The following is a 13575-nucleotide window of genomic DNA, read 5'->3' on the forward strand; positions in this document are numbered from 1 at the left end:
GGGTGGGGGCAATAATCTTTTCCAGGTGATTCTGGTGAAATGGAAAGTTTGAGAACGTTGATACAGAGTCAAATGGAGTGGTTGCATGTCAGAAACACCTGAGGAACTTAAGAAAAGATTCTCAAACTCTACCTGCAGAATTATGATTCAGCATTTCTGCAGGGTAGCCTAAGAATCTATACATCTCCAAAGGCCCCCAGGTGATTCTGAGTAAACCAGGCTTGGAAACCTGAATGGGATGCATATTAAAGCAGGTCACATATGCCATTGGGCTGTTACACAAGTAAGGGATGAGAAATTGACCTGGGTGCCTCTGGGGACAAGTGAGCTGTATTATGGACTTTTTCACCTGTTAAGTGAGGGAACTGACAACTTGATTTTAGAAGCCTTTTTCAGGTTTAAAATTCCTAGGATGCCAGCTTGAATTTTGCAGATCTGGCTGGAACAAGCAAATGATATTGGTAATTACAAAGACGAATGAGCAACAAGTGGAAGAAACTGGGATTTTGCTAAAGTAAAAAAGCAGCCTCACCACCCACCATAGCCAGACCCTGTAAATCCAAAACAGGTTTTCTCTTCTGCTTTTACTAGGTTTATGAGACAGCAGGTTTGCACTTCAGATGTTCATTTATAGAGTGCTAGACTACACCTGCTTCATGCTAGGCTTGTGCTTTGGGGGTTATTTTATTTGGAGAATATTATTTTTAAATAACATCACCTTCAAGGAACTTGCTTTCTAAAATGTGCTGCTTGTTAAGGATCAAAACCACTGACTGAAGCAGCCTACTGTAATGCCCCCGATTTCAAATCCAAGAGACCACCAAGACAGTTTTTCCAATACCGATGCAAACGCAGCCAATACCGATGCAAACGCACGAGGGTTTATTGCAAGTTCGAGCTTGGGCCCAAGTATACCCGACACAGTGGAGCAGGGACTTGGACCCCTAGGTTAAGAGGCGTAGCAGTTTTATAGGGGCCAGTGGCCAATGAGATTGTAACACACACAGAAAGTTGCATAGTCATGTCAGTCCACACGCAGGTGGCCAATTGAATTACAATTTACCCTATAGTAACTGTTTGAACTAGCCTATCACTCTGGTCAGAACTGGCGCGCAAGTTTGGCGGGCAAAAGGCGGGGTTTACATTCTTTGGCGGTTAGGGGTTCCGCATTCCTATATTAGCCAGTTTCCAGTAAAGGTGTGCTCAGCGGCTTGACTAGGGTGGGGGAGTGTCTTAAGCAATAAGTAGGTCATGTGGGGGTTATACATGAGATAATGGGTGTAGCACAAAATCGAGTTAGTATTGCTCTGCTTGTCCAGGGGTAGGGGATTTTTGTTAAATTCCTTGGGTCCCATACCTACTCACTGTCCATCCAAATATGATTTACCCTCTCTCCTGCCTCATCTTTATCTTGTACTGGAGATGCCAGTCATTTCTCACCCACTCCCACATCTCCTCAGGAAACTACCGTCCTGCTTACCAGGGAGTCTGCTCTTTCACTCCACCCCTGCTGAGTGAATGGTTAAATCCATGATGCTGTGGAAAACAAAAAAATATCTCATTGATAAGTTTGGAGGATAAACGATACCAATTAATTATTTTGAAAATCAATAAACAGAAGAAGTTAAGCATTTATCCTTTCTTTTCTATGTGAAATGTATGTTAGGGGAATCAAATAGTTGGTGAGGAGAAATTTGTTTTCATAGAAGCTGATAAATGAAGAAGGAATGATACAAATCATAATATGCCCCTTTTGCAAATCCTAATGAATTTATGGATCTGGGAAGTGATCATCAATGTCTGTTAATATCACAAAAAAGAGGAACAAGAAGATATTATGTATAGTATCTCCTAGGGCATCTGTCTAGCTCAGTTGGTGGATCATGTGAGTCTTGATCTCAGGGTTGTGAGTTCGAGCCCCACATTAGGTGTATTTTAAAAATAAAATCTTAAAAAAAAAAAAAAAAGAAGACGACATGTATCTCCTGATGAAAGTCATGACACTTTCATGCCTATGCAGTCTTGCAAAAAAAAAAAAAAAAAAAATTGAACCTGAATCTGATTGAAGTCTATAGATTAACTAAAAACTGCAGGAAAGGTAAAGTACAGGAACATGACATGAAAGAATTGCAGTTACCATAATCCAGACTGGGAAACTTTTGGAACAGATGACCCAGTTTTTCCAATAAATTGCATGGAAAAAAATGAGATAGAGGGGGAAACCTACAGATTCAATGAGACTTAAGAGATATATTAACCAGTCATAACATGTGGTCCTCATTTGGCTTCTGACTTAATAAACCTTAAAAAAGTTACAGGACAAATGGGGAAATGTGAACAATGCCTGGATATTTAACAATATTAAGAAAATATTGCTGGCTTAGGAGCATTGACGATTTTATGGTATATCTTTTAAATGGATTCCTTATCCTTTAAGCTACATACTGAAACGCTTATAGATGAATGAAATGACATCATGAGGGGTGAGGAATGGGCAGGAATATAGAGAAAACAAGACTATCCATGAGTTGATGACTGTTGAAGTTAGGTGATAGGTAACTGGAAGTCCTTTTTGTAATTCCCTGTAATAATGTATATTTGGAATTTTCCTTCCTAAAAAGTCAAAGAATTTTTAAAAATAATTTTCTTTTCTATTGGCTGATGAGGTTTTAGGGGTGATAGTCAGGTTCGTGGGGTACGGACCCGACAGCCAAGAAAGAATTCTTGAAGACATCTTTGGTGCAAAAAGGTGATTTTATTGAAGCATGTGGACAGGACCCCTGGGCAGGAAGAACTGCCCAGGACCTTGAGGAGAGACTGCTTACATAACTAGGAGTTGGGGAAAGTCCAGGAGATTTTCATAATATGCTAAGGAAGACTCACGGGATCCCTGAGGCCTAGCTATTGTCATGCTAAGGTTGTTTTTCCCTCTAGCAAAGCATTAGCATTAAGACAGTGAAGTTCCTGGGGAAACTTTTTACTCTGCCTGCCTCAAGTATTGCCAATGGGCTGCAAGTTATAAGGAAATTTCATTTTACCTGCCATTTCCTTCTGCCTTTGTTTCCCTCATCATTGGCCATACTGTATTACTGCAGTAGTTGGTGTTTTTTTATTTATAAATATAGATCTACCCATTTTTACTCATTCACTACCAAGGGCACACACAAAATTTCAAGTTTTGTGTGTTTCAAACTTGTCAGCCCAACCAGACTGGAAGGTGCATAAGAGCAAAGATCTTCCTGTTATGTCCTTCATAGGGTTAATACCTTATGAAACATGTAAAGTGTTCACTTGGAGATACAACTTGTGAAAACCCCATTCTGGACGGGGGCAGCTGGTCTCCCATGTGTGGGTACCTTGATCCTGGCTTCATTGTCAGTTGAGTTGAAGCACTCCACATGACCAGTCTTCCTACCAGGGTGTTTCTTAGCTTCAGGCTTTATAAAGAGAACAAAAAAGATTGAGACCGACTATGTCTCTATTATGGAATAATATGTATATGTATGTGTATAAAGCTTAGTATACAATTAATTCACAATTCCCAATACTGTAAAGAAGAGTTTTGATTCTAATGTTCAGAACCGTCTTACTACATGTGGTTGTCCCTTTCTTTTTTTGCCCCACATCCATCTGATATGGAAACGGTGGCTTCATATATTGAAGCCCTTCTAATTTTAGAAAGTTCCCCATCTCTCTTCCCCATCTCTCTTAGAGTAACTACTCTCTTAGAGTTCCCCATCTCTCTTTTAGAGTAATTACTGTAAGACTTTCCCAAAATTTCCTCAAGTACTTTTAACTTCAACTGTCACTTCTTAATTACACTGAACTTGAAGGAGCTTCCCCACTTTGCAGATTTACCAACCATCTCCTGATACTTTTCACCCTGGGAGCGTCTTTTCCTTTTACATGATGTAAGGAGACTTTGTCTCTCCCGTTCAAGTGCCTCTAATTGCTGAGCTTTGGGATTCAGAGAGGGGGTTGCTCTCATGTTGCTGCCTTGCAGGAAAAGCATTTTGCAATAGAAGACAGTCTCCACAAGGATTGGAATACCCTCTGTTGTAACTTGTACACAATCACCCAGAACCTGGATCTGTCTCTTTGTATACTTTTTGCCAGATCGTTACTGTCTCTTAGAAGACTTCCAGGTGGTGCCATAGCAGTGGTTTATAGAAAAGTATATTCTGTTTACCTAATCCAAATTTTAAGAGGAAATCTTACACTCAGCCATCCAAATGTTTTGGAATGTGCTCAGATTCAACAGACTGTGTAATCTAAATTTATAAAATAATACTTGTGATAATACAAGCCAACACTGCATGCCAGGCACTATTCTAAGTGTTTCACAAGCATTAACTCATTTAGTTAGTCCTGTTTTCATTGTTATTTTATAGGTGGAGAAACTGGGAACAAAGGGGTTAAGGAATTTACCCAGGGTGACAAGGCTTATAAGTGGGAGCTGGGTTCTGACCCCAGGCAGTCTGGCTCTAGGGTATGCTGCCTCTCTCCTTGTGGGAAGACACTTCAGATTTTTGAGATTCCCAAAGCTGGAGTAGAACATTACCATTGTTTGCTTAGGCATGGCTATTTGGTGGAAAGAGCTATAGATGAAAAGTCAGAAAAACTGGGTCCAATCTAGCTCTTCCATCATCTGTGTGTGACACAGAAAAGTCATTTTGTCATTCTTGACTTATTTGTTCATCTCTGAAAAAAAATTCTGCCTATTCTACAATAGGGTAATTGTATGAATCTTTTCAACATGTACTGTGTTCAAACATAACTTTGAAGAAAAGTGCTGTATGAAACAAAGTTCTAAGGACTTCCATTTTTAGATGAGCTTAGGAGGACTTTGGTTTGACATCTGAGTGTGATAAATTCCTACCGTTCAATTATTTGTTTTCAAGGTACCATTTTTATGTCTTGTAAGAACTCACGCTTAGAAATGCTGACAGCAAGCTTCAAGACAGCTGAGCCACAGTAGACACCAAGAAAACCCATGGCTCTGGTTGCATCTTTCAACATGACCAATCCACAGTAAGTAACACCAGGATCTCCTCTCTGTGGATGCTGAGTTGGTAATTCAGAATCATGGGTGCAACCAACAGTTTCTTCCTCAGCCCTGTGTAGATGGAGCCGTTCCAGGTGACTTTGTCCTTGAACCTCACATTTAAGCTTTTTCTCTGAGTTGCCCCACTAATGTCATCTCAGTTTTTGGTTTGAAAAAGCAAAGGATGGGGCACCTGGGTGGCTTGGTCGGTTAAGAGTATGACTCTTGGTTTGGGCTTGTGGTCATAAGATCGATCCCTGCATCGGGCTCTACACTGAGCGTGAAGCCTGCTTAAGATTCTCTCTTTCTCCCTCTACTCCTGCCCCTCTTTCTCTTAAAAAAAAAAAAAACAAAAAACAAAAAAAAAAACAGAGGAATTCTGCAGTCCAAAACTGTTGCTATGAATTTTCCATAAGACAGGATCTTCTGATTCAGACAACCACTAAACACACTTCCTCTAGTAGGAGGCCTCAGAAAATGAGGAAAACTTCAAAAGCAAACCTCAAGATAAGATTAGGAAGTACTTAAGGTGAATTAACAAAATGAGAATTGGCAAGGAAATTTAGAAATCGTGAGAGGGTTTCTAAAAGCAGGCTTTATGAAACCAAGGGCAGAACTTGTAAGGGAGAAGTGCTTTCAGTTCCCAAAATCTAAGACGCCACATTGACCACCACCTAGTCTTACCAAATACCAGCAAAGTGGTCACTCATTTGTGTCCTGCAACACGTTGGCAAAAATACCAAGATGAGAACAGCAATCTTTCTGTTACACCACACTGCCCCAGCCTGCCTGTTTATGGGACTGGCTGCTGTCATCTGGAGCAGGAACCCATTATCTATTGCCACAGTAATGCTGTGTACCAACCAACCATGGTACCTGAATAGAATACAGCAATAAGTATTTATCACTTTATGTTTGGGGTAGCCAGCTAGATAGTTCCACCAATCTGGGATCACTCTCAGATATGGGGCTTGACTTCTATCAGCTGACCTAGGTGAAACTGGATTCTGCTCAAGGTGCCTCTCAGCCTCCCCTAGGCTAGACTGGTCACCTTCTAATGGCAATATCAGATACACAAAATCACAAGCAGAAATTCAAGTGTCTTTTCATGCCTCTGCTTGTGTCATGTCTGCTAACATGACATCCCTTTGACCAAAACAAATCATAAAACTGAACCCATGGGGCACCTGGGTGGCTCAGTCAGTTGAGTGTCTGTTGATTTTGGCTCAGGTCATGATCTCACAGTTCATGGGTTCAAGCTCTGCGTCGGGCTCTACGATGACATTGTAGAGCCTGCTTTGAATTCTCTGTCTCCCTCTCTCTCCCCCTGCTCCAGCTCCCTCTCAAAAATAAATAAGTATTTTTAAAAATTAAAAAAAAAAAAAAACAGAATCAAGGGTGGAAAAACACACTCTTCTTTCTGATGGGAGTAGTTCTATGGAGTCACATGGCAAAGGGAGGGGTGAAGAATGGGGCCATTAATACATGTTGTCTATCATGCTGTTCTTCATATCCAGGACCAGAGGTTTGTATCAATACCCAGGCTATGAACTGTGGGACCCTTAGTTCCTACCAAGGGAGGCCTTGTTTCCTCCTGTTGAGATGACCACATGACCAGAGATGGTGCTGGCTGCTATGGCCACTGGCAGGAGGGTAACAGAGAACAAGAAAGGCAGTAGTACCCTGTTCCCTGCTTCTCAGAGCCACATCCTGTTAGTCTCAGAAACTCACCCCAGCCCTCAATGAACATCCCATTAATCAAAAAGTTCTGTCTGTTCAGTTAAGCCACCCGTAGTTTCCTTGAGAAGTCCAAGAGAAAACAACAAATTCAACCCAGCATCTACTTTTCAAAAAAAATTTTTTAATGTTTATTTTTTGAGAGTGTGAGTGGGGGAGGGGCAGAGAGAGATAGGGAGACAGAATCTGAAGCAGGCTCCAGGCTCCAAGCTGTCAGCACAGAGCCCAATGTGGGGCTCAAACTCACAAGCTGTGAGATCATGACCTGAGCCAAAGTCAGACGCTTAACTGACTGAGCCACCCAGGCACCCCAACTCAGCATCTACTTTTTTGGAAATACCTGGAGGAGCCAGGATTCCCCCACTGAACACCCACCACTTGTATTTCAGTTGTTGAGAAACACAGAAGCCTCCTATCCTATGACTGTTCTGTCTAAAGATCTTGAGTCATTTTGTAAATGTCATACAATGATGAGTACTATTATCTGTGCTTGACAGGTAGCAAAAAGCAAAGGTTTAAATAATGCCTACCAAAGAGAATTGGGGCATTGGAAATTACTTGGTGAATCCAGGTAGTTTAGGCTGCCAACCTGGGGCATTCAAATAAAAATCCCACTATTTCCTCAATTATCTGGATGATTCAATCAAATGAGCAATAGGCAAATTCAGCTCTAAACTTCCTGGATAACTGCCACTGTGTATTACTGGTTAGATTTCAGTGATGGTTGGAAAAGAAAAGTCTAGAATTTAGAGTCCCCCACCCGAATGTAGTAACTTGTCCCTGCAGAGCTCCTCCCCCCACTTGGTGCCCCATATTTCATATCCATATCGGACTGTAGCATAAGAAAGAATGGCCCTTAAGGAGCCTCTGTTTCACCTGTGTGTTTCAGTTGGAGAAACTGAGGCTGTAGAGAAGCCCAATGGAAGTCAGCATTAGAGATGGGGCACCAGAGCCCAGGCACAGCTGCCAAAACTGGCTGCCACTTCAGTATTCAAACTGACCTCTCAGTGTTTCCCCAAATATTTAATTTTTATTCCTCTCCATCCACACCATTTTTCTTTCTGACCTTCATTGTTTGGCCCGAGGCATAAGACCCAGCCCCTCAGATTCTACAGGATAAGATGGGGGTCAGGAGTATGTTGGGGGAGCAAAGATGGCACCCCAGGAAGTTAAAGCAAAATGATCCAGCCCAGCATCTCTCCACAGGGTGTCTCTTGGTGTTTGGGCAGAGGATGTATAATGTCCACTCCTACTTAGGTCAATAGTGACCTCCTGTGGTCAGTGTGGCAGCCAAAATTTCCACAAATTGCCAGAAATCCCCTGGTAGGTTGGGAGGGGATACTGCCCCTGGATGAGAAGCCCTGTAATGCCAGAGTTCAGTTATTTGCAGTGCCCTAGCCTGACAATGACATAGGAGACCGATGACTCCACAGATGTTTGATCAAGTGGCCTCCATTTCCTACTCTCAACCTTAAAAGGAGAGAGTTATTGGACCAGTTCAAGTAAGAAGGGAGTGGCACCCAGTGACAGCTGGTTCCTGCTGTCCTCACTGTCCAAGGCTCACTCTGTCTCTCCAGGTGGGCTCCACGACCACCAGCAGTACATCCAGTCATGAACAGAAACCTCTTCTCTATTGTGGTATAGATGGTAGAAACATTTCAAAGGACTTGTACACAGAAACCCAGGAGACAGTTTACAAGAATATATTACTCCGATATAAACTCTAGGGACCAAAAATCCTAAAGGTCTAAGCCCTGGTTTTTCTGGTTGGCAGAGTTTCCATCTGGGTCTTTAGCCCCATTGATAAGGCTCCTGCCTCTATAGCTCATATTTTTAGATCTGAGCAATTCCTCTTTCCATTCTTCCACTGTTCCCCAACTGGTAGAGGAGAATGGGGCTTCAGTCCAGTCCCTTAGGTGGCCAGTGTGTAAGAATGGTGACCTCAAGCTTCCCCACTCTCCACCAGCACAGCATACATTCTGATGCATTGCCTCCTCCTTTCCTTGGAGAGTAGAAAAATTATTTTGTTCTTAAGGGTTGACTGTCGCCCTTCTCCCCAAATCAGGCCTGCCATAGAAGGAGGAATTTCTGAAGTTGAGATCATCTCCCAACAAGTAGACGAAGAAACCAAGAGCATTGCTCCCGTGCAGCTGGTGAACTTTGCCTATCGTGATCTGCCCCTGGCTGCAGTCGACCTCTCCACGGCGGGCTCTCAGCTCCTGTCAAATCTGGACGAAGATTACCAAAGAGAAGGGTAGGTGCTGGGGCTGTTGAGTAGCTAAGAAGTCTGTTTTGCATAACCCCCATAATCCATGGGTACCTCCAATGAAGCAGCACAGAGATTAGAGACCCCAGGTTCACATCTGCCACCCGAGCTCTTTTTCTCCTCAGGCATTGCTTCCACAGAAAAATGTTTTAGGTACAGAAAATATCTGTCGCTGCTAGACAACCTCTAATATGACATTTACTTGGGACTCAGACATTCATAAAATTATTTCAGGACTGAATTGCTCCTTAGTGGCCCATCCAACCTCCTCTCTGTACACTTGGGAATCAGGAGACCCATAAGGATTAGGGACTGGCCCAAGGTCACAGAGCCCATAGTGGGTGGACTTGGACTTGCTCTCCTCTATCAGCCAACTCTCACCAGGGGAGAAGCTGGGAAGAAAGCATTCTGCATGCAGTAACATGTGAGTGTGTAAGGGAATGTAGCACCATTTAGCTAGGAGCTGTGTGGACTTTCCTGCTCCCTTTTCTGGGAGGACTTGCAGGATATGCTAGTCCTTGATTCAAAGGAGTGGTTAGATTCAAAGCAGATTGAATGCCTTTGTTCCCCAATTAACTTTTCCTTTTACCTGGGGGAACCTGAAGGGTAGGAACAACAGGTCCTGGGGTCTCAGGGCAGGTCAGACTTTTCCCAGCCCCACCCTGTTCTCAGATACAGGATTTTAAACATCGACCAGGACCTTGGGAGCCACTTCTGGGCCACTCTTCTTTCTCAGGTGTCTGTACATATTTTGGAACATGCTGGCTGCTTTGAATATAAAAATGAAAGGTTGCTGGGTTATTTTAGAAGTAAGTGAGAGGGCTTAGCTAAAGTTAAATTTGCAGACCTTGGATTTTCTGTGCTTGTTTCCCAGAGAGGCTCTCCCACTTCCCAAGAGAAATTTCCTAACAATTGTGAAACCATGCACCTTTTTCAAAAACTGTACCCTAGTGGCTTTCTCTGAAAATATAATTTTCTCTAAGTATTGTGCATAGAGTCAGCAGGACACTGGGGGAAAAGGACAGGCAAGCAGGTGGGAGATGGCCAAGGGATGCCTATCAGTGGTGACAGACTAATCCCGAGCACTATCAGCACCCATCTGATGGCAGGGCTGGCTTCTCCTGGATCTCCAGGTCCGCGAGCCCCAGCCAGGGCCAGCCTCATTCTCATGTGACCTGTGCAGTTGCAAAGGCCCTATCTTTAGTTTAATGTTTTACTGCTGCAGCCTTGAAATTAATAGTTATTGAACAAAGAGCCATGCATTTTCACTGGGGCCTGTAAACTAGGTCCTTCCCTGGTCATCATGAATATCACTGCAGTCTGGTGGCCAAAAGTAGGAGTGCAACCTGATAACAGGTTCCAGTCTTTCCCAATGGTGAGGTTTTGGAATGCTGTTGGGGGTTTGGAGCTGACAGCCAAGAAAGAATTCTTGAAGATGTCTTTGGTGCAAAAAGGTGATTTTATTAAAGCAGTGGGACAGGACCAGGAGGCAGAAAGAGCTGCTCTGGGTCCTCAGGAGAGACTGGTTATATACTATGGAGCTGGGGGAGGTAAAGACAAAAGGGAGGCCTCCAGAAGTACTTTGATATGCTAAAGAAGACTCGTAAGATGCCAGGGGCTTTGCTATTGTCAAGCTAAGGTTGTTTTCCCCCTAGTAAGGCATTAACATTAGGAGGGAAGGGGGTTCCTAGAGAAATGTTATACTCTGTAGTTGCCTCAAGTATTTGTCAATGGGCTGCAGGTTATAAGGAAATTTAATTTCACCTGCCATTTCCTTCTTGACTTTGTTCCCCACATCACTGTAGAGGGGAGGGTGATAGTAGGGGCTCCAGGAAACTGAGTCTGTAGGTTTCTGGAGATTAGGCTATAGATAAGATTGCCTTTTTCTTGTAATTTACTAAGACATTTGTAAACCGATGGAGACCCAGGTACTGTATGACTGTGATCTCTTATCAGCTAACCATTTGTTTTCTTTCCTTTCCTTTGTTCTTGGGCAGCCAGGAGTACCTGAGGAATGTCACACATATCCCATCTGGGGGCGGGGGTGGGCCTTGCTTGTTTGCCTTCTGCTCACTTATGACCAGGGACTCCTTTTTCACCCAGTCGGAGCCAGTGTTAGGCCCTTTTTTTCAAGTTTACAGCAGAAGGTGGGGAAAGAACCGGGAAAGCCTCCAAGGATTCAGGTTCAGGGCAATTTCCACACATGCAGCCTATGGGCACACTGTACACGGCGTGTGCCACTCCCTCCCATGCACCAGAGAGGGCAGGAGTTCTGCTTTCTCATTCCACTGGCTCCTGAACTAGGCCTCTGCAGGGTTTCTTCTGATTAGGGAGAATACAAATGAAGTGCCCGCAAGGCAGGGAGGCTCTTGATTTGATTTGAGCTTCCAGGTGTGCCCTGGAAAGCCGCTCCTGTTGGGTAAATAGGAAGCGGCTTGGGAGGGATTTGCCTAGCTGCTGGAGCTCTCAGTGAGGCGCTCCATTGGCAGCCAGAGGGCTTCCCAGAGGAAGGAAGAGCAGGCACAGAGCAGAAGCCAGAGGAAGAGGAAGAGAAACAAAAGCATACTGCAGAGGGGACAGGCCTCTCTTCATAAGGCTTCTTGGCTCTTGCTGCATTTCCTGGGGTTTCCCCAAAATTTCCAACCTGGCCCTTTCTGAAACGCTGCAAAATAACACTACCTACAGTTCAGGTCAGCCTTCAAAAAGGTTTGACGTAAGTCTCATCAAAAACACCTCTTTCTACGGTTAAAAAAACAAAATTCAGCTGAGTAAATTTGAAGATCTAAGTGGCTTTATTCAGCAATTCACAAATCAAGTGCCATCCCCATCTAGCAGATAGAAAGGAGGTCTGAGGAGCTGTGTAAAATGAAAGGCTTGTATAGGCAGGAGTCAGGGCAAGGAAGTTATTCTAGGAAAGAGTGGATTGTTTCGGGCAAGGCCACCTTCCTTCAGGGGATGGGGGGTGGCTCGAGGGGGGTGTCTGTCAGGAAGATTACCGGTGCAGGTAATTCCAGGTTGACTGGTTAAAGGTTACATTCCTGGGAGAGGCTGAAGCTACAATTAGGCTAAGTATTAAGTTTCAGTTTGCTGATGTGGGGCTTAGCAAAGGTGACTCCATTTTGTACTTGTCTCTTTCTTAACACTGCTACAGGCAGTGCTATATAGAGACGTGAATCTTGTCTGTAGGAAATGAAGAGATCTCAGGGACCCCAGCAGGAAAGTGCCTAGTGACCCAGCTGCCTTACCATTCACTTCTTTTGAACTTAGCAATATTTCAATGCTTTTATATTACCCAGAATATGAAAATGTTAGAGCTGAAAAAGACCTTAGAAAGCATCTATTCTAAATATTCTAATATTCCAGAGTCCAGAGTCCAGTACGCCCTGGACGCCCTGGGACGCCCGTGTGTTGCCCACGGTCACACAACAACAGAGTCTGAAATAGAGCTTCATCTCTTGGCTCCTGACTCAGGCTCGCAGTATTGGGCTTCTGTTTGTCACCTATCCCTTTATAACATCACAGTTGTGACTGTGGTTAACGTGCCTTGCGAGGCTACACTCTCAGATACCTTTAACTTGTTGGGGTGCTTTTAAGTCCACTTTCCCTTTTGCCCAGGAAAGCCCTGTGAAGAAGGAGCAGGGACTGTACAGGAGACAGTCAGTGGGGAAAAGCCCCATCTCCATCAAGCTCCCTGACTTTCCTAAGAGCCCTTTGTCCTTACGTATCTGCCTAGCAGAGCCCAGACTACACAGCTACCCACTGTCTACTCTCTTCATTTCTACACCCAGGCTGCTGACGGTTCAGGGAGGAAAATCAGACATCTGTCCAGATCGGCACCTTAGTCAGCTAAGGCTACCATAACAAAAGACCATAGACTGGGTGGCTTAAACGTTAGAAATGTTATTTTCTCACAGTTCTGGGAGATAGAAGTCTTTGACCAAGGTGCCAACAGGGCCGGGGAGGACTCTTTGGGTTGTAGATGGCCACCTTCTTTCTCTGTCCTTATATGGCCTTTCCTCATTATATGTGAGTAAAGGGAGAGTGTGAGCTCTGGTCTCTTCCTCTTCTTATAAGGGCATTATTCCCACCCTGACCTTGCCTAAGCACCTCCCAGAGGCCCCACCTTCAAATACCATCACACTGAGGGGTTAGGACTTCAACATAAAATTTGGGGGGGACACAGACATTCGATCCATAATAGCACCTCCTCAGACTCAATGTCTCTAGTCTCTCTTGGTTCTGCCCTACAGTGTTCCTCTGTGGTCCTGGCTAGCTGCCACTCCTGGTCCCCAGTGGTTATTTCAGATTGTTTCCATTTTCCTCAAATTCCCTGTTGCCCCCAGCAGATGATCTCCTCTGCTCCTGCTATGAAAGTAGAAACAGTTCCAGTGGGGCTGCACCCCACCCCCTCAGTCCTCCCCACTCCTTCTGGGGCCTGTCTCATCTCTGAGCTCTGATTCCCTTCCCCTCCCACCTTGTCCCGAATGTGGTTCCATCAGTTGCATCCTCACTCTGACTCGGCATGCAC

At 44.2% G+C, this 13575-nt stretch overlaps 1 protein-coding gene across 2 annotated transcripts in view; it reads left to right on the forward strand.

Moving 5' to 3' along the window:
- The window catches only part of TMEM266 (transmembrane protein 266), a 125857-nt gene that overhangs the window by 47000 nt on the left and 65282 nt on the right, over positions 1 to 13575 (forward strand). For both annotated transcript variants that reach the window (XM_047864655.1, XM_047864654.1), the window contains exons 2-3: positions 4902 to 5031; positions 8847 to 9035. In XM_047864655.1, coding sequence (XP_047720611.1) covers positions 4994 to 5031; positions 8847 to 9035 — 227 coding nt within the window. In that variant the 5' untranslated portion in view covers positions 4902 to 4993. The remainder of the gene's footprint in view (positions 1 to 4901; positions 5032 to 8846; positions 9036 to 13575) is intronic.

This window comes from Prionailurus viverrinus, chromosome B3, assembly GCF_022837055.1.
Source record: "Prionailurus viverrinus isolate Anna chromosome B3, UM_Priviv_1.0, whole genome shotgun sequence".
NCBI lineage: Eukaryota > Metazoa > Chordata > Mammalia > Carnivora > Felidae > Prionailurus > Prionailurus viverrinus.